The sequence below is a fragment of the Mesoplodon densirostris genome, chromosome 11 (assembly GCF_025265405.1).
Source record: "Mesoplodon densirostris isolate mMesDen1 chromosome 11, mMesDen1 primary haplotype, whole genome shotgun sequence".
NCBI lineage: Eukaryota > Metazoa > Chordata > Mammalia > Artiodactyla > Ziphiidae > Mesoplodon > Mesoplodon densirostris.
In genome coordinates, this window is record NC_082671.1 from 31752490 (window position 1) to 31774706 (window position 22217).

At 40.5% G+C, this 22217-nt stretch overlaps 1 protein-coding gene across 1 annotated transcript; it reads right to left on the reverse strand.

Moving 5' to 3' along the window:
* Nucleotides 1-3952: 3952 nt before the first annotated feature.
* Nucleotides 3953-21285, reverse strand: TMEM19 (transmembrane protein 19). The gene is made up of 6 exons (XM_060112145.1): nt 20582-21285; nt 19717-19830; nt 11791-11928; nt 11154-11408; nt 10093-10302; nt 3953-7903 (listed from the first exon to the last, which is right to left on the reverse strand). Exons 1-6 carry the CDS (start codon nt 20772-20774, stop codon nt 7737-7739), a joined length of 1077 nt encoding a protein of 358 aa, XP_059968128.1. The 5' UTR covers nt 20775-21285; the 3' UTR covers nt 3953-7736.
* Nucleotides 21286-22217: the final 932 nt, after the last annotated feature.

Genomic DNA, 22217 nt, shown 5'->3' on the forward strand with positions numbered 1-22217 from the left:
CCTCTACAAATGGATCTCAAACTACCTCTCTAGTCTTCATTTCATACAACTTCCCTCTACCTAATCTCTAGTCACAGTGAACTTTTTTTTTCCCCTCAAAAATGTCACACCCTTTGCAATTCAGTATTTGGATGTCTTGTCATACCCTCTGGGAGGGAGTCCCCACCATCTTGACTTGGCAAACTTTTACTCATCTTGTAATGTCCCACTTAATGTTCTCTGCCAGGTGTTCCCACATCACCCAAGCAGCTAGTGGCAGGGTTCTCACTGCCTTTGTCATACTCTTGCTATACACTAGCCACACATCATAACATATGTGAACACATGGTGTTAGGATGCAAATGATTCTAACTGCCTGGTTTTGCTGGAGATGCTACTATGATTGACATCAGGAGACTAAAGTGAGGATAACACACACACCCTTCCATAGAGAACCTGACAACCTGTTGCATAACTCCTAGACTCCTCAGCCAGACCAGAGTTATAAAATGGGGCCAGAGAAGAGAAAGGTTCTGTGAGTAGAGGGAGTGGTAGCCGGGCTGTGAGTCCCCAAACTGGGGACGAAATTTCAAGTGCACCTTTGGAGAGTGTTTCCTTTAGTTGAGAGAGAGAGAGATGGCCCATGCCTGACTCATGCCTGAGAAAGTTAAAGTCAACATTCATCCTGGGGGCTGACTCCTACCTGGGACTCCAGGGGGCAAGAAAGTGCCTGACTCCTCTTGGACGGTAAAGCCAGAGATTGCACTGAGATTGGCTAGCACTTTCAGGGGTTGTCAAAGCAAGGGATTTTCCCCATGGAGTACATGAAGTTCACCTGGTGAAACCTTATCATGAGGTTGTCTTGAATCCTATCCAATACAGTTACCTGAGAGGTGAGAGCACCACAGCAGAAAGAGGCTAGATGCCCAGGAGCTGAGAAGTAACAGTGGTAGTTTGTTAGAATAATGGCCCCCAATGCATCACATCTGTCACCTTTCTCCTTTACAGTGTGACTCTACTACTCTTTCCATGATGAGGTGGAATACATTTCCCCACCCCTTGAATCTAAGTAGCCCTTTAACTTTTTGGACCAATAATTGCAGCAGAAATGAAATCATGAGACTTCTAAGTCTAGGCCTTGAGAGAACTTGCAGCTCCTACTTTATCCTTCTTGGAACGCCTGTGTCATCAAGTAAAGAAGCCTACTGGAGGATGACAGATGGGTCACGTAAGCCCAGCCAAGAGTCAGCATCAAGGTGCCAGTCATACAAATGAGGCCATCAAAACTAGCCCCCCAGCTGACCTGTCAACTGACTGCAAACATGGGTGAGTGAGCCCAGCTGACATCACTTAAAATCGAATTGCCCAGCTGAGCCCAACCCAAACAGCCAGCCACAAACTGAGAAAATAAATAGTTTTTGCTGTAAGCCACTAAGTTTTGGGGTGGTCTGCATTAATAGATAACTGATGCAAGCAATCATTTGAACTAGAGATGCATCTGCTGGTGTAAGAAGAACTGTAAAAGAGGGGCTCAGCAGGAAACCTCCAAATAGCCCACAAAAGCACCCCCAAGCTAATACCAATTTTAACCTTCTATACCAGACTCATCCAATAACACCAGCTTTTGCCATCTGCCACGCCTGGAGAGGCAAAAGTATCATTACAGATTTATCTTCTTCCTGCCTCTATCTCCCTTCCCACTTCTACAGCAGTGTCTTAGTCTGTTCCGACTGCTATAACAAAAATACCAGAGACTGGGTGACTTATAAGCAACAGATATTTATTTCTCACAGTTCTGGAGGCTAGAAGTCCAAGATCAGGGTGCTAGCAAGGTCAGATTCTGTGAAGGCCCTCTTCTGGGTTGCAGATGGCCATTTTCTCAAGTGTCCTCACTTGGTGGAGAGGACAAGAGAGCTCTCTGGGGTTTCTTTTATAAAGCACTGATCCCATTCATGAGGGCTCCACCTCATGACCTAATCACCTCCCAAAGGCCCCCATCTCCTAACACCATCACGTTGGGGGGTTAGGATTTCAACATGAATTTTGGGGGCAAACAGTCAACCAGCATCAGCAAAATTTTAGTTTATTGAGTCTCAATTCAGCATTTAGAATAGCCAAACCTGGGTTAAAAACAAAAGCCAAAAAAACCCAAACCCAAAAACAAAAAAAACTAAATCCCAACCCTCACCTTGGACCTGCTTTAGCTGGAAGCCTGCAGTGGGAAAGGGGAACACGGTTCTCTGCTCTTTCACAGTTCACCTGTTCTCCTACCTGTTTCTAAGAATAAGAAGAAATGTTCACGGCTTGCTGGAGTTTTTATATAAGGTTATGGGAAGTTTAAAGGGCCAGTAGAAGACAAAAATAAGGTCAGTTTGAAAAATCACAGACCACATGTCATATTTGTTCAACATGCTACACACATTTGTCTTCCTCACTTTTATCGCACATGGATGGCACAGTCCTTGTCTCATTCATCTTTTTTTTTTTTTTTTTTTGCGGTAAGCGGGCCTCTCACTGTTGTGGACTCTCCCGTTGCGAAGCACAGGCTCCGGACGCGCAGGCTCAGCGTCCATGGCTCACGGGCCCAGCCGCTCCGAGGCATGTGGGATCTTCCTGGACCGGGGCACGAACCTGTGTCCCCTGCATCGGCAGGCGGACTCTCAACCACTGCGCCACCAGGGAAGCCCTCATTCAGCTTTGATTCACCAGCTTCAGACTCAGTGCCTAAGGCATAGCGACACCAAGAGAATGTTGCACTGGATTTATGTTGCGCTAAACCCCATTTTACTTTTAAATTCATTGCTAATAAGGTCTTTTATAAAGAGAAGGAATACTATTTAAAATAACAATGGGGAAGGGTAGTGGGGAAGAGGGGTTATTCCCAGAGATTATTTTGTTTACTTTGAGCATTTTTTGATTTGTAGAAGAAACATATTTGACTGTAGACTTTTTTTTTTTTTTTTTTTGCGGTATGTGGGCCTCTCACTGTTGTGGCCTCTCCCGTTGCGGAGCACAGGCTCCGGACGCGCAGGCTCAGCGGCCATGGCTCACGGGCCCAGCCGCTCCGCGGCACGTGGGATCCTCCCGGACCGGGGCACGAACCCGTGTCCGCTGCATCGGCAGGCAGACTCTCAACCACTGCGCCACCAGGGAAGCCCTGACTGTAGACTTTTTAGGAAAGTATTTAAAATTATTTTTGTATAAGTATTTTAATAGCAGTTTTATTGAGATATAATTCATATACCATAAACTTAAAATTATTTAACAAAAATAAAAATCATCTGTAATCTTAACAGATAACACATTAATGTTTTGGTATATATCCTTCTAATCTTTTTTCCGAAACAAGTTTTTCTTGGGTGTAAGTACCTGACTTGAAGCAGCAAAATGATAGTACAAATTATAACAACATTTCACTGATTAAGAAGAATGTATGTTAAAGTACACTCAAAACAAATGTTATGTGGAAAATATCTCAAATTTCTAGCAGTAGTTATCTTGGGGAAGGTGGGAGAAAGCTAGGTTTGCTGAGAAGTGGAGGCAAAGCATATTTTAGTTTTACCTCTAATGTTGTAATTTTTTAAAAAGAAGGATAGATTCTGGGTATTAACTATGCATTTAAAAAAAAGAGAAAAAAATCCAAACATTAAAGCAAGAGTTGCCACATGTATAAAATAAGTTTTGAAGGGGGTGGTTATGATAAACGAAAAAGAATTAACATGTCTAGTCTTGGCAGGGAAAGTAACTTCAGGAGCCTTGCCCTGCTACCCTGGTCTCAACCTCACTCCTTCCACAATCAGTTCCTGCCTCCTTAGTTCCAAAGCCATTAAAACTGCATCACATGATTGAGAATGTTGGCGTCATCTCAGTCCTCTGAAATTCAGGTAGCTAAACTGTTTTTTAAATTTTCTTCCAGAAATATGTTCCTGATTATCAACTTTCAGTGATTCTTTTTTTTTTTTTTTTTTTTTTTTTTTTGCGGTATGCGGGCCTCTCACTGTTGTGGCCTCCCCCTTCGCGGAGCACAGGCTCCGGACGCGCAGGCTCAGCTGCTCTGCGGCATATGGGATCCTCCCAGACCGGGGCACGAACCCGCATCCCCTGCATCGGCAGGCGGACTCTCAACCACCTGCGCCACCAGGGAGGCCCTTTCAGTGATTCTTAAAGGGAGAACTGATTAGCGTCAAACAACTTAACGAACAAACATATATTAAACACCTACATATTTTAAAAATGTTCAGGTCGGTTTCCAAATGTTCCACTTGGAGTTATAGCAACAGTACTCCATAGTTAAGCTGCATAATTGTGTTTTCATGTTTAAACCAAGTGCAAGCCACCTGGGATTTGGTAGCTAAGTACAGTCTTTTCTCGTTGCGATGGCATCAGGAACATGAGATGATGGGGGCTCCAGGTCACCCACTGTGCAAACATGAGGCAGCTGTTCATATTGCAGGCATGTGGCAAAGTCTGCAATATGTCACCGCACATGATTTTTCTCTATACTAGGCCTCTACCTAATTGGGATGAGGTTGGCACTTCTGAAGCCAGCATCCTACATGTAAAGCAGCTAGACATAAGAAAGAGACATATGCCCCTAGGCTGAGGCATAGATAACTCAAGTAATGAGAAAAGCTAGGAATGGAATGACCTGTTGTAGCAGTTCACTGTTCTGCTGGCTCCATTTGACAAGTCTTCAAAGATCTCCTTCGGGAGCTGCCCTGAGCCACATACACCTTGCTCTTTTCTCCTGTGTGACAGTATAGCAAGAAGTAGTATATATGCCTGTAAGCTGCCTAGGTAGGCAGTAGTACATATTATTTTATTATATAGCTACATGGAGCTCTTTCCATGAAAAGTGTTTTTTACACAAACTGTTTACTGTTTCAGTAAGATACATATAAGTTTTTTTAAAAAGTGTTTAATTAAAAAAAAATCTACAGTTATCATATCCAAAAATGCTCTGAAAACAGAAAGTTTCTTCCTAAATTCTGCAACAAAAACTGATCTGACCTGATCTGAGGCTCTCATAGTCTTTAGTTAACACACTTACTGGTGGTATTCATATACTCACCACAGAAATATTAGTGTATTTGATAATGGGTGCCATCCTAGACTCTTTGGGGAATTTTTGTTTGTTTTGTTTTCTTTTTAAAGAAGATGTTGGGGGTAGGAGTTTATTAATTAATTTTATTTATTTTTGCTGTGTTGGGTCTTCATTTCTGTGCGAGGACTTTCTGTAGTTGTGGCAAGCGGGGGCCACTCTTCATCACGGTGCGCGGGCCTCTCACTATCGCGGCCTCTCTTGTTGTGGAGCACAGGCTCGACGCGCAGGCTCAGTAGTTTTGGCTCACAGGACTAGTTGCTCGGTGGCATGTGGGATCCTCCCAGACCAGGGCGCGAACCCGTGTCCCCTGAATTAGCAGGCAGATTCTCAACCACTGCGCCACCAGGGAAGCCCTCTTTTGGGATTTTTAAGTAAAATATTTTATAAGTACCCTATCATTTTTCTAAAATCTGAAAAATTTTGATTCCAAAACACAACTAGCTCTAGGTTTTCAAACAAAGGATTGTGAAGCAGTATGTCCCCAAACTGTTACTGATGTGGTGATTCTACCAAACCCCAAATGGCTCCAATGAGTATTTTTGCCTCAAAGTATGTCATGAGGATGAATCTCCAGGAAAAGAGAAAAGAGGCATGTTAGAACAGCTGTAGGAGTAAAGAGGCTGCACAAAAAACTGCCGCAGGAATGATCTGGTAAGTGATGTAGCTGTAAGACTGTATAATTACCAGAAGCTATCCATCCATAAAGACAGCATACGGCACTGCTGCTAATAGTTGTCTGCATAAAAATGAAAATTCCCACTCTTTTGAGACTTTTAGGTATAGGATATTCTTTTCTTTTTTATCTTTTTTTTATTGACATACAACATTAGTTTCAGGAGTACAACACAATGATTTGACATTTGTGTACGGATATTCTTATTTAGTAGTTCTCAACCTGTTTAAACATTAGACTATCCCAGGGAGGGAGCTTTCTAAAAATGACCCATGCATGGGTCTCACTTTCAGACATTTTGATTTACTTGGTCTAGAAAGGAGCCTTGACAACAGTGTTTTAAAAAACTCCCTACATGACTCTAACGGGCAGCCAGAGTTTTAAAAAGTCCCAGTACCCAGGCTGTACCCCAGACCAGACACAATCTTTGGGTGAAGCCCAGACACAAATTTTTTTTTTTTTTTTTTTTGCGATATGCGGGCCTCTCACCGCTGCGGCCTCTCCCGCTGCGGAGCACAGGCTCCAGATGCGCAAGCCCAGCGGCCATGGCCCACGGGCCCAGCCGCTCCGCGGCATGTGGGATCTTCCCAGACCGGGGCACGAACCCGGGTCCCCTGCATCGGCAGGCGGACTCTCAACCACTGCGCCACCAGGGAAGCCCTGCACACAAGTATTTTTTTTTAAAGATGCTCAGGTGATGCCAATGTATACATACACAAAGCAGATGGGTTGCGACCCACTGAGTTTCTTGGCTTAAGGCTTAAGTGTGTCAACTGTTTTTTAAAAAATTCTTCCTGAACCAAGTCATTTCTAGATAATCACTGTAGCAGGGTCACCAACAAAGAAAATAAAGCTTTCTCCACTCTGACAGTGGCTTATTCATGCAATCTCTCGTCAATTTTTCTATGAATGCAAAAGGGGAAGGGGAAGAAAGGTATGGAAATCACATGAGAAATATTTCAAAATACTTTAGCACAATAATCCATACTATGTTAAACCCCTTTACTACATACATCAAAGTGAAGAACAAAACTGAAAAGTAGAACTCACTTTGGTTGAGGCTATATGTAAAGGACAGCACAACTTAGAAGGTACGTAATAGGAAATCATAGCATTTTCCAGTGAATTCTAGGACAGCAAATGAAATAATAATTGCAATAATTTTCCAGTGACTCTTTAACTGGTCAAGATGCCAATGTAAATCAGATTCCTAGACAAATTTCAAAGAAAGCTAGAAAATACATTAAAAATATTAAATTCAGGATAATTTCTGCTCAGAGACAAACTAAAACATATAGTAAGGTGCATATTTTTTAGACATAAGATATATCTCTTTTCCTTTACCTAAAAATAAATTTTTTTCATGCATTCTAATGGTCACATGAAAAAGACATTTACTTTTTTTCATCACTAACCCTGAGGAAGGAAGAACAAACATGGAGTAGACTTCGCAGCTCACCAGGAACTAAACTCCACACTTTTTACAATAATAAATGGCAAGTAATGGGAGAAGTCCAGGATGCTACACTTGTTCAGGCTTCCACACACATCGGTTTAAATACTTAAAACAGATACAACATTTGGATAATTGGCATGGTGACATTTCTCTGCCACAACTGAGCCATTTAAAAATTTTATCACTTTTAGTCCCTTTACTGATTTAAACAAACAAAACAAAATTTATATCTACCATGCAGGAACTTTCAGTTAACTATATAGGGACATTATAGTTTCATGGCTCAAGTTCCATTCAGCAGAAGAAAAATATGAATAAATTCTATGAGCCTTGTCTTTCACCAAAAGGATATTAGTTGTTACAATGGAGTTCAGAGAGGAAAACGTGGAGTTCCATTGCAATGGAATAGAGGAGAAGCTGGCATTTCTGCTTTGTCATTACAATTACTCTTCTTGGGATGAAACTTGGAATTGCAAATTTAGCTGAATTTACCGAAGTTTTAACTTTTGTAAATGAAATAAAATTCACTGTCTGGGCCAAAAACCCCAAGCAGCTGCTGTTGGGAGCAAGAGGGCGACAAGGACAGAAGAAAACAGATTCACGGCATTGTTATCAAGAATAGGTTTCCCTGCTATGTACTTCACCTCATTTGCTGGGCTGCTGACCACCATGCCAGTGCTTTCATCCAAACCTGCAACGAAAAAGAAGCAAGTGAGGTGGAAAATCCAAATGACTTGAAAAAAAAATTAGCTTTCTCCTCCAAAGGAGATAATCTTTCAAAGATTCTCAGCCATTCGTAAAATGACTTTAGAGGATAATGTATATGGTGAGTGATACGGAACCCATGATTACAAAAGGTCTCTTTGAATAAATGGGTTTCAATACACCTCAATGCTGCTCTCTCAACAATGCTGGAGTTCTTTCCAAAGTAGAAGGGAGAAACTGAAAAGCAGAGATGGCATGAAACTGGCAGACAGGGCTTGCCTTCCCAGTGGCTCCCCACTAAGACCAACCTGTGAGACTCCTGAGAATAGGAGCCTCTACAATGGATACCCAGGAGTAGCAAGGTGCTTACACAAAGAAGGCACACAAAGATGAATCTAATCTGCTCCCCAGCCCACATTTTTTTCCCCCAACCCACTCAATATGATCAGAAACTTCCCAGTTAGAGCCCAGTTTAGAATAAAACCTAGGCTCTTTAAAAAAATGTGTAATGGGTGTGTGTGTGTGTGTGCGTGTGTGTGTGCATATATGGTTACTAACCCTTTAGTATAAATTAAAATCAGTTTGCTTCCTCCTCAGCATCTAGATAAGACTAATGAACCTGAGAGAACAAATGTTCTGATGGTGGAAAGGGGAGTGGAAGGACAAGTCGATTATCTTGGGACATGAAGAGAACTGGGAGCACTGTATTCAGGGAACCATTCTCCAGATGTCTAGCATCTTCACTGTATGAATCAAAGGAGAAAATGTGGTTGGTTAAAGGGTGGAGCAAATACACACCTAACAGAACATGTCAGTACACTGACATGACAGGAGAGCCTTAGATGCAAAGCACAAAAAATTCTGGAGAAAACTGACTCTCCCATGTATCTTTTTTTTTTTTTTTTTTTGTGGTATGCGGGGCTCTCACTGTTGTGGCCTCTCCCGTTGCGGAGCACAGGCTCCAGACGCGCAGGCCCAGCGGCCATGGCTCATGGGCCCAGCCGCTCCACGGCATGTGGGATCCTCCCAGACCGGGGCACAAACCCACGTCCCCTGCATCGGCAGGCGGACTCTCAGCCACCGTGCCACCAGGGAAGCCCTCCCATATATCTTGAGTGGGACTAAAAACTCAGTGGGGAGGATAGCATACATGATGTCACAGTAGAAAAGTACATCATATGTGTATAGTCAGATTATTAGAATAATTATTTCTCAAATGGACTTGGAAAATAAATGGAAGGAGGGGCATTATAATGATCTGACTCCAAAATTCTGCATCCGTGGGATTAGATAAAGACCCATAAGCAAAAGCATCCGTCTCCTGCACTATCCTATCTTCCCTGCATAGCTTCTACTCATTGTTCTGTAGGAGTAATTCTCTTTCAATCAATTTAACAGAAAAGAATGAGAAATTCAAAATGGTAGAGGAGACTTTGCTCTTTCATTCTGGGTCCCCCAACAACCTGTGTCTTGGCAATTGTTTTTATTATCACATCTCTTTTTTTTCCTTTTCCATATTTCTTCCCCATTGCTTTCTTTTTTTAAAGATTTATTTATTTATTTATTTATGGCTGCATAGGGACTTAGTTGCAGCACGCGGGCTCTTCGTTGTGGTGCGCAGGCTTCTCTCTAGTTGTGGCGTGCGGGTTTTCTCTTCTCTGGTTGTGGCGTGCAGGCTCCAGGGCACTAGGGCTCTGTAGTTTGTTGCACGCAGGCTCTCGAGTTGACGTGTGCGAGCTCAGTAGTTATGGCACATGGGCTTAGTTGCCCCGCGGCATGTGGGATCTTAGTTCCCTGACCAGGGATTGAACCTGCATCCCCTGCACTGTAAGGCAGATTCTTTACCACTGGACCACCAGGGAAGTCACCCCATTTTTTTTAAGGACACATTTATTCAGTGTCATGATCAGAGTACTGCATTTAACAGTCAACAGCATGGGTGAAAAAAACAACTCTACATTAAAAATCCTTGTTGTAATGCTCTACACTTTCCACAGAAAAGAAACTAAAATAACTTGTTATACAATTAGGCAAAATACAGTCCTTGAATTTTTTGCCCATAAACATGAGTGTTGTCTAAAACATATCTTCTTTGTAGCAGCCACCACAGTGCATGGCTGAGTTCCCATTTCTTTAATACACCAGTAAGTTACAACAATAAGGTAATGTTCTTACCACTAAATTGCATGGTAGCTCCTAAATACGAATCCACAATTGATCCTAGTAATCCAGCCAGACCCCCAAATGCAATAATTGGCCACTGAGGAGCAGAAATGTCTAAATCATTAACGAAAACCAACTGCGTAAGGAAGTATGCAATGCCCACAAAGGTCCCACCAAGGAGACTGGAGGCAAGGCCCACCATCGTAACTCCTCCATTGGTCCCTAAAGAAGAACATGGATAAAATCATCTGGTTAACAATCAGCAAACACATAAAGTCAAAAAAAGCAAAATATTTTGGTACCTATCTAATCAAGACTAATTTAAAGAAAGGGTTCACTTTGATGCAATCCAAAGACCATCCTACTTAGAAAACAGGCTTTTCTCCTCAGTAACTCCTGACATTCTAAGCAGTGATGTGGAATAGTTTAATAGAGCTAGACTGCCCGGTTTCAATCTTAGTCCTGTCATTTCCAAGTCTGGTTACTGTGGTGAAGTTACCTAACTTCTCTATGCCTTAGTTTACTCATTTGTAAGATGTAAACAATAAAAGGACCAATTCACATGGTTATTAAGAGTAAACAGTAATCCATGGAGAGCAGTTAGAACACTGCTTTGCACATAGTAGGTACTCAAATATGTTAACTGTTATGATGATGACGATGATGATGAAGGGGAAAAGAAGAAAAATTTAAGGAAGGAGGAGGAGACAATGATAAAGTACTAGTAGCAGTACTAGTAGTAGTAGTAGTTGATAATGATAATGGGGAAATGAGATATACATTGAAGAACTAACCACATAACAGGCTCCCAAGAAACACTGTATCATTTCCTTCCTTTTCCTTTCCCACTGATAAGCCTGTGGGCCTATCTCTATGTTTCTATATTGTTTATCTAGGAATTACTAACACTTCCTGCAAGTATTATTTATTATCACCGATTTAATATCCTATAGTGATTTTCCAATTAAGGAGACAAACTGAAATTCTTAAAAGGCTTTTAAATAAGAAACACAATAAATCAAGAGGCTTTTTGTTCATTTTTGTTTTTTGAAGAAATTTAAATAAAGACTCACCTACTGGAACTTTCTCCCAGGTTGTTATCAGCCTCGGTGGGCTTTTACTCAGAACAGTGCCAACTTCTGAAGCCCATGTGTCTCCAGCAGAGCAGGCCAGTGCAGCCAAGAGAGACAAACACATCCAAGAAGCAGTGTGCTGCTTGGAAAAATCTATTGGGATTTCCCCAGGGCCATTTTCTATCATGTATAGCAGGGCCAGCTCTGTGGGCACAGCTCCATTACAGAATACCTGAATCCAATTCCTCTGCCCACCTAGGAACAAACAAGGGAATGAAAAGGAAAAAAAATGTTTTCTCCTCAGGAGGAACATCATGCATTTATAGGAACTTACATTTCAAAACTTAAGAAAAGAAAAATGACTAAAATTTCAAAAATGACTAAAAGTGAGATGGTAACTTTGCCCACATTCTATATTGTTTTAGAATAATGAATGATAGACTTCAGTATTTCTAAAATTCTGCTGTTACTTGCTATTGTGGTAAAGTAATAATAAACTATATCAGGCTACTACTAAAGTAATTCTCATAAAATTTATGTTTCAACAGTCTAAACATGTTCTGATTAAAAGCTTATGATATGTTAAGATGAAATAAAGGTTACTATTTTAAGTAACATTAAACATAATTCATTCTACCTTCCTTGTATTCTGAATCTAGACGTTTCTTTGTTTCTCCCTTCCATTTAGTGAGTCTTGAGGAAGAAAGAAAAAACATCAGCAAAGAGGTGAAAAAGCTGAAATTTGCAACAGTTAGGATAAATCCAACCACGAGCCCTGAAAGAAACACATATATACACAAAATTACACTTAGTCCATACATTAATGCTGTGAAAAAAAGAATGATGTTTTTTCAGTTATTTTCATATTATAACTGGAAATGCTCATTTCCCATACATTTACATTTTTACCAACTAAGATATTACCAAACAGTATAGGGTCTTTCAAGTTTCTATTTTTTACATTTTCCCCCCATAGCCTGGGATTTTTTTCTACTTTACAAGGAAAATTCAATAAATAGAGCATCCAAGAGTAAATCTGGGAGAGAGAGGCATATAGAAAACAAATTCCAACATGACAGAAGTAAGTCTCTCCTTATTAGTAATTATTTTAAATGTAAATGGGTTAAATGATCCAATCAAAAGATGGAGATTGGCAAAATGGATAAAAATACGTGGTCCAACTATATGCTGTCTACAAGAGATTCACTTTAAATCCAGAGACACAAATAGTTTGAAAGTAAAAGGACTGGAAAAGATAATCCATGCAAATAAGTGACCAAAAGAGAGCAGCGGTGGCTATACTAACTAATATCAGACAAAATAGACAAGCTCAAGACAGCATTCATGTGACATGATCTCCCTCTCTCCCTCTTTTTTTTTTTTTTTTTTTTTTTTTTAGCATTTCTTTTCTTTTGGGCATAACAAAATGCTCGAGGCTCATCTTAGACCTACCTTGCCCCAGCCCTGGAAGCAGACATTTCTCTGAGGAGCTCTGGTTCATTACAGTGGGGAATGGAGAGCAGAGGTCAAAATCTAGGCTCATGGTGTGTTCATTGCTACTGGGGTATATTTGCTTTTTGTGGACAAAGCAAGTGAATACACACACATACAAATATACACACATGCATATATATGCATGCTTATATATGGGCACGTACACATGTATATACACATACACATAAATATTTTGGAAATCTCAAGATCACACCAGTAACTCCAATTCCAATCTATCTCCACAGGTTCTCTTTTGCTTTTCCCCATTCCATATTTGTATGCCTTTTTCCTTAGTTAGAACTCTGGCCTCAAACAACAATGACAATTTCACTCATCTGCTCAATCCTCCATTACATCTAAAAAACTGTTTTGGAATTGCTTCACCCATACGACAACAAAAACAAACGTACTAAAAATAGTTTAAGATTTCTTTGTAATTCTCCCCTTCCTGTAACCCCAGACTGAAGGAATAAAGAATATAGTTAAATACTGGGTCCATAAGTTACTCTTTTTCTTTTTCTTTTTCTCCCTTCAGTGTGCTTATAGTATTCATTTAAATACAGTTGGGTTCATCTGTTTTAGTTTGCTTTCAGTTTTAGATCCCCCCTTCCCAACTTCACTGATATTCTTAAACATGCTTTTAAAAGTCACACTTAGGGCTTCCCTGGTGGCGCAGTGGTTGAGAGTCCGCCTGCTGATGCAGGGGACACGGGTTCGTGCCCCGGTCCGGGAGGATCCCACATGCCGTGGAGCGGCTGGGCCCGTGAGCTATGGCCGCTGAGCCTGCGCATCCGGAGCCTGTGCTCCGCAATGGGAGAGGCCACAACAGTGAGAGGCCCGCGTACCACAAGAAAAAAAAATAAAAAATAAAAATAAAAGTCACACTTATATAAAAAGGTATATTTAGAGAGATGTCACTTCCTCCCATGTCCCTTCTGCCCCTCCCTCTATATTTTGCTCTCTTTCCATTCTTTGTATGTATTCAACATCATTGTTCTCCAGTTTATCATTCCTGTGTTTTCTTTTATGAAGATAAGTAGATATATGCATGTTTTCTTATTTTTCCTTCTTCCTTACACAAAAGGTAGCATTCTCTATATGTGATTTTGAACTTTCAAGCACACTTTTGACAATTTTATCTTCCTTCTTTCAGGGAGAGAATGTGCTAGTCTGCCACTGAGTACTCAGATCAGTGGCACCCAAGAGTGGCAACCATGGGGTTCATGGTTGACAATTTCTGCTCTCTGTAACTCTTAAGATAAATAGATTGAGTTTTGCTATATGAAGATTTTTATTAAATAACACAATAAGCAAAGTTCTACTAAGTAACGGAATAGATATTAAATAATTATTAAATAAGTTACCATGTATTTAATAAATAAGTATTAAATAATAGAACAAGGGACCAGTTTCCTATTTCTGTAGCAATAGGAAATTTTCTATTGGTTAGCTCCATCCTGACTGATTGATCCATCCAGAGATACTCAGTTATTGGCATTTTACTTACGTTTAGTACTTTTTTTACTGAGAGTGCAAGAAATCACTATAACGCTGTATAAAGTGAAATAAAGTGCTTCAGCTCTGGCGTTGAACAGTCTCGAGTTAAAATCTTGACTCTTCCACTTACTTCTGCATGACTAGATGTTACCTAACTTTAAGCCTCAATTTCTCATTGGTGTATTAAGAAGAAGAATAATTCCTACCTCACTGGCTTGATGTGAAAAGTTAAATGACATAATTTTTATAATATGCTTATTATAAACCCAGCATGTAAGAGGCCCGTAATAAATGTTAATATCATTGGCAATAATGGCAGTTACAGTGGCAAAACCTCAACAAGAACATCATTATTATTGCACTTATGTGTTATTATTATAATAATAAAGATGAATATTATTATGTTACCCAACCTTTAAGGTTTTTCAATTGTTTTAAAATATATTACAAAATTACTACATGGGTATTGGAGGGGAAAGCCAAAACATACAGAAGTCAAAGTGCCTCTTTTCCTCACCACTGCCACTCCCATCCCTTCTCCATGGACAGTCATTGTTAACAATTTGTTCCACAGTCTTAAGCACACCCAAAGTGAGATGGCCCTAAAAAAACCTACACTGATATGCTACAAAAAGGCATCTACATCCTTTTTACTTCAAACACCTCAAAATATCACATGAAGTGATCAGTGTTCAAGTTGATGACGGGTTAGGAATGAGGAAATAAATTGAAGCTAATGTGCTTTGAAGGAATGATTTCTTTTATGTAGTCTAAAAAATATCTTAGAACTTTTTGCATCTCCCAGTTATGACAACTTTTAGATTAGTAACTGCTAACTCCACTTGGTGTCTTTTCCACCTCTTCAACCCACCTCTATCATCTTTCATTGTCCGTGCTAAGGAATTAATTTGCATAACAATCGGATGCTCCCAAAGACTGTGAAGACTCAAGAATTATGGCTGCCTTCTGAGCTTAAAACAGGTAAATTCTATAACTGGCAGATGCCATCTAGGGAAGTAAAACAACACTGTCTACAAATGTCTTTGATAGTGGGAGTAGAGTTACCCGAAATTCCAACCAAGGGGACCTGGGAATAATATCTGAGAGACAAGAAAGGGAAAGGTAGGACTGGAGTTTTATAACTGAATAAACTCAAACCTAATCAATTATATCATAAGTAATTTGCCTAGAGAAAGACTATGGGAATCAAAAGAAGGCGGGTTAGCCCAAAATATAGAATATGAAGGCCAAGAGAACCAGAGGTTGGCAGACTTAAATACTATATAAGGGACAGGACTGTTTGACCTGTGGATTTGGATTACTGACTGTTTCTCAGACTCTGTCTGACTTCTCAAGTGCTCTGACTGCAAGAACTGGACATGTCTGAACAGTGATGTTTGTATTCCAGTTGGCCCAGTAGTTCTATATTTTATCAGATTAATAAAGTAGTATTCTGGCTCATATATTAGTCTCTTATAACAATGGCAACATAAACCAGTTTTCTTGGCTCTAATCAACTCTGGGTACCTGACAGAATGAGGTTTCTATTTCAAAAGACTGAACGCCAGACCCGAATTATGATAACCAAAGAGGTAAGGCCATCCTTGTGAGAACACAGACAGCACAACTACTGGCCCTTCCTGACAACACCTCATTGGCTGTGCACTTCCATTACACTTACAGCATCTCCTTCTGGGGATTAAATGCCTCAAACCCATCTTACTTATCATCTGTCTCCTCTGACAGTGGGATTTTTATCTATTTTGTTCATTACTAAGTCTTCAGTGCCCAGAACAATGTCTGGCATATAGGGGACCCTTACTAAATATTTGTTGAATGAATGAATAAAAAAAAATGGGAAACCATTAAGCCTAAGCGTCTTGACAAGTGAAATTAAATTTAAACTTGTCAAGCCAAGAGACTGATGACAAACTGTCCACACAGACATGTTCAAAGGAACACACTGAATAACCAGACTAGACAACATTTTCTTGGAGCAAATCACCTGCACAGTGCTTTACAGTTTACAAGTACATTTTCACACAACCCCTCATGTGATCCTCTCCTTATTCTAGAAGCATTCTTTCTTTCAAGGAGACAAGAGCCCTTCACTTCAGTGTCCACCCTAAGCACTGCCTCAACCCCTCCCCTCTTCCTTCAACACTGAGGTGTATGTTCCTGTGTCATGGAGGACTCTAAACACCCAGATCCTGAGGAAGTTCTGAAACTCTTCTCAATCCCAAGCACACTAAAGACATGATATGGCAAACCTTAGTAAAATTCCTATGACTGTAATAGTAGTTGTGGAAGGAAAACAATACTAACATTTATAAAATACATGTTATTATTTTATGAGTGCCAGGTCCTGTGCTAAGCATTTTACGCATATGACTCCTCATGATAAGTCAGTGCTATAGATAATATTATTCCTTCTAATTTTATGGGTGGGAAAATTATAACACAAAGTTTAAGTGACTTGCAGTCATACTTCAGGACAGTATTCCCAAGTACTATGATATACCTTGAATCGACATTACAGTTTTTTGTCCTTAAGGAAAAAAAAAAGCTCCAAACAAAAAAGATACCAAAATTCAACAGAATGCAATGATTAGGAAAAGGGTAGTGGTTTTAAAATCAATCTACATATATTTCCTAAGCACTATTATAAGAGTGTGTAGCACTATTCAAAAAAGCTTAGGACACAGAAGCATATGATACACTCTGTGTCTTTGGGGAGTTTATTGTATAATACTTCATAGTTTAAAAAGATATGTTGGGGCTTCCCTGGTGGCGCAGTGGTTGAGAGTCCGCCTGCCGATGCAGGGGACATGGGTTCGTGCCCCGGTCCGGGAAGATCCCACATGCCGCGGAGCGGCTGGGCCCGTGAGCCATGGCCGCTGAGCCTGCGCGTCTGGAGCCTGTGCTCTGCAACGGGAGAGGCCACAACAGTGAGAGGCCCGTGTACCGCAAAAAAAAAAAAAAAAAAAGATATGTTGTTCCACACATTATCTTGTTTGAGCCTCACCAATAAGCCCATAAGGACCTATTTCATAGGAGATGAAGAAAGTGAGTCTCTGAGGAGTTGCGTGACATGGACAAGTTCACAAAGATAGCAGGTGGCAATGCTACAATTCAAATATATATCTTTTAATTCTTTTTTTTTTTAAAGTCTTTACTGAATTTGTTATAATATTGCTTCTGTTTTATGTTTTGGCTTTTTGGCCACAAGGCATGTGGGATCTTAGCTCCCCGACCAGGGATTCAACCCGCTCCCCCTGCACTGGAAGGCGAAGTCTTAACCACTGGAACACCAGGGAAGTCCTTATATGTTCTAATTCTAAATCAAGCCAGGTAGGAGAGGAGTAGAGGCCCAAGGGCTAGGAGGCAGAAAAGGAAATGGTAGTAGGAAAGAAAAAAAGTGGAGATCAGAAAAGTAAGAGGAGAAACAGGATCATATACAGCATGGAAGCCAAAGGAAGACAGTACTTCAAGAAGAACTTGACGCTTCTTCCCACAGGTCAAGAACAATGAAAACCAAGGCAAGGCTACCTGAGAAAGGACATTTTTAGCAAAGCGTAACTCTATATTATTATATTCAAGCAGAGATTGCTCAAATTATTTGCTATAAATGAGTAATTACTTTCAAAGTGCTAACAACAGATTTCTCAATTTCTCAACAGAACTTGAACAGTGTATCTCAATTATGAAGAAGGAAAATGAGCATGATTCTGAAAAACTGTGCCTAATAATAACAAGCACCCTATACATGTTGGCTATGTGCTAGGCTCTGAGCTAAAAACTTTATAGTAATTATCTCACTTAATTCTTACTGCAATCCTAAGAATGAAATCAGGGGTGGATCAAGATTTTGTGGGTCCTGAAGCTTATAAATTGGGGGCCCTCTTTTTTTAAAAAAAAGCACAAAAATATCTTTTACCTCTGTAAAATTTACAAAACAAGAAGACCATGAGAGCACATTGTTAGGGCTCTTCCTAGAACCTTGAAAGGTACCATTGCAAATGAAATGCCATTAAGTTTAAGCTTTATTACTTTCATGATTTGTCCTTCTCTAGGTTAGATTTTTTTTTTTTTTTTGCACAGGAAGCATTTATTTATTTTTTGAAATTTTTAAAAATTGAAGTATAGTTGATTTTACAATGTTGTGTTAATTTCTAGGTTAGATATTAAAAACCCATTTCTCTGAAAACTGAGGTACAGAGAGGTTACGTGACTTTTCCAAATCCATAACTATTACTCAAACTCATCCTGCCTGATTCTAGTGCTTGTTCTTTTACCTATCAGGCTATATTGTCTCTGTGATGGCCTGCTCTAGTTTATAAAACTTTATGAAACATCTGCTGTATGTGAACACAGAGGGGATAGGGCGTCTCTACAGTGCATTAGGGCTAATGATCATCAGCATTTTGAAGGCTGGGTAGGCACTTCAAGACCTGCCAGTTCTAAATAATCCTTATCCTGTAGTGATCTCAGCCAACAGGAAGTATTTGGTGGGGGAGCGGGGGGAATCCTCATGTCTTGGTGCTTATAACACTGGTAGGATATGAAAATCCCAAAGTCAAATCAGATCCCATCAATCCCCTGGTTCGAGGCAGGGGGGATTCTAGTTTGGGATAAAATCTTTACTGTGTCCTGATAAACCCTGTATTATCTGGCCCTTACCTATTTCTTCAACTTTATCTTACTCTACTTTTCCTTTCCTTCCTATTTTCCAGTCAAATGAGCCTTATTCTCACACCTGAACAAGCCAGGCTTGAACATGTCAGGGCCTTTCTACTTGTTCTATCAGTGGAACATGCTTCTCTCAGATCTTCTCATTTCTGACTTCTTCAGGTCCCAGTTCAAAACTACCTCTTTAGAAGAAAGGTTAATCCAGACCCTATCCACAAAAGAATGCCCCACATTCCCCAATATACACACTTTATTATCTTTAATTTTTTTCTGATAAACTTTATCGTTATATTAAAAGTTTTATGTATTTTATTTGTTTATTATCTCTGTACTAAAGAATAAAAGTTCCATAAAATCTGAAATCAGCTATATCCCCAGTTTCTAGAAGAGTGGCACACAGTAACTGCTCAACAAACATTTGCTAGAAGAATAAATAAATGACCTGTCCCCATCTCAATTCTGAAGAATGAATCAAGAATACTCAGTTGGGACTACTCTGCCTGAGGCTACTAACAGCAATTTCCAAGTGCTATTCTTCTCAATGGCTCCTCTATTTTACCTTGAGGAAAAATGTTCCAATGTTTCTGCTAGCAGAAAATTTAATCCAACTCAGGAGCAGAATAACCAAGGTCCTCAAAAGTCTATCCTACTAATCTAGTTGTTATCAATTACAAGGTTCAATTTGTACATCACACTAAAAGGGTATGTTAGTATCTGAAATTTTGACAGAATAGTAAAGTTGAGTAATGCATAACTTTATCCTTGTCTAAGATATGCAACATTGTGATTTATAGGCTCATATATTCAGAATTTAGAAAACATGAGTTTAAATTATATAAGCAAGCACTTATTATATGGTTAAACATTCAAAAGAAAAACATACCTCCTAAAGCCCCAGTATGATTTAGACTTTTCTTTTTAAAGCCATTAGAGACGATCAGAACAGGAACAACAACAGAAAACAGCCAACGCCAAGGAGAAATAGGCTGTAAGTTACCTGAAAAATTAGAAAGGTAGAGCATAAATTGTATGAAGGCTGCACAGGTTAGCCTTGGCTGCAAGCTTTGATAACTGCATTCTGGATTAAAATACTGTGGTAAGTAGAGAAACTTAGAGATAAAGCCACCAAAGTAAAATATTCATGTTGAGAATTATATATTTTCAGAGAGACAATCCTAGTGGGGAATGACCAAATAAGTCCTGTCCAAGTTTAGAGAACCATTTACAACTATTTATAATAATTTTTTTTTTTTTTTTTTTTTTTTTTTTTTGCGTTACGCGGGCCTCTCACTGTTGTGGCCTCTCCCGTTGCGGAGCACAGGCTCCGGACGCGCAGGCTCAGCGGCCATGGCTTCCGGGCCCAGCCGCTCCGCGGCATGTGGGATCCTCCCGGGCCGGGGCACGAACCCGTGTCCCCTGCATCAGCAGGCGGACTCTCAACCACTGCGCCACCAGGGAAGCCCAACCTCACTTACTTTTCACCAAGCTAGATGTAATAATTACATGAAATAAAAGACATTTTGGAACCGGTATAACTAGTATTATGACAAGCAGCATTTACTAAAAGCTTTAAAACGTTCAAGGCACTGCATATTTCCATCTTAGTAAATGCAAATCAGGCCGTGGAAATTAAGTAAACACAACAGTTTATAACCATTCAGAGGATATGAGTTTTGGCTTTCACAATGGTACTTTCTAAATTTCACCGATTAGATTATAGAAAGACAATTTAGAACATTCATACTCACCATAATAGGTGCTTGCAGTCATAGACATAATCCAGAAAGCTAAAGAAATGCAAATGATCAGACTCAATATAACTATATTAGTTATCATCTCTATGTATTTTTTGTATGTATTGTGGTCAAGATCTGTCATGAAAAATAACAGTACGAACACCTGGGGAAGAAAATATCTCGCATTTTTGAGAAAAATAGTCATTTAAGTTGCCAGCAAAACATTCGTGTAGAAGAGAACATAAATGCCAACATCTTCCACCGTCCGAGAAAATAATATAAACCCAAACTATTTCCGGAAACTGGGCTGGTGGGGCGCTGCCGCAGAAGCCTGGACGAGATTAACGCCTCCCTGGGAGAGCAAACCGCAACCTCTCAGACAGCGGCGGGCTCGCAGGCCGCGGTCCCGTCACACCTGAACTTCGCAGCAAGGAAGGTGAAAGGGAAGCGGAGACAGCCAATCAGCGGCCCAGGAGGGCGAGCTCCGCCCCCACCGCCCACCCACGCGCCGACGCTGGGGGTCAGCAATGCAGAGAGGCGAGGCGCGGGCCGAAATTTGGCGTCTTCCGGCGGCGAGCCCCGAGTGTCGGAGTGCGGTCACTCTCGACGGCCGCCCGCGCAGCCCTAGAGGCCGGGTCCAGGCGGCCAGGGCCGAGGACCCTTGAGCTCAGCTCGCTCCTCGTCGCTTGTCAGCGTCCCGTGGCTCGCCTCCTGCGCGCCTGCGCAGCCGCCACCCGTGGGCGTCGCCTCGCTCACGTGAGCGTTTAAAGGGCGGCTCCAAGGGCTAGAGGACCAAGCGAGGACTACCGTCAGCAGGGCCCTGTACGTTTGTAATGCTCCTTAGAGTCTGGAGGCTTGGAACACCTGTAAAGGTCTTGTGTTTGAGGACATACCCAAACGCTGAAAAGTGAAACCACCACCAAGGCAGTAACAGAATAGAGGAATGAAAGCAAGTGAACTTAGACCCAGTAGACCATGTCAAGCATCAGATTCGAATGCTTTTTTGTCTGTGAGCAGTTCATGGCATACAATATTATGGACTTTTTACGGGTGGGGGATATATTAGGCTGTAGAAAGGGAATTTTATGACTGAGAAGATCACTTAAAAACAGCACCTGTAAGGTGCTGGACACTGTTAGCCGCTGGAGATGTAAAGATAGCTCGACATAGTTCCTGCTATTGAATTCTCAAGTAATTATTATGTGGAAGATTGTGGAAATTGCTCCCGCACCTCTCCTATTTAAAGTCAATTCACTTAGAAAGCAGAACGGTTTGTCACCTTAAACAAATGAATCTTGTGGCTGATTTCACGTTTTAATTAATTTTTGTTTGCTGGGTTAACAGTAACTAATTGATAATTACATTATATTCTGAACTTTTTCAGTTAATTGCTCACAGTGTAAAAAGAGGAAGCAACTCACTTTCAGACATAGTACCCAAATGTGTTTTAACCTGCTAGAAGTAATTACTTTTTGAAAACTCACACTGTATTATATGCCAAGACTATTTGAAGCTCTTTCCTTTGGTAAGGCATCCGATTAATTACCTGAGAACCAAATTTGTGAAGTAGGACTAAATAGTAGTGGACTTCCCTTACTATATGCATATGTAGCCTTTATGCAGAAATTATGTGACCACTTAAGTTTTG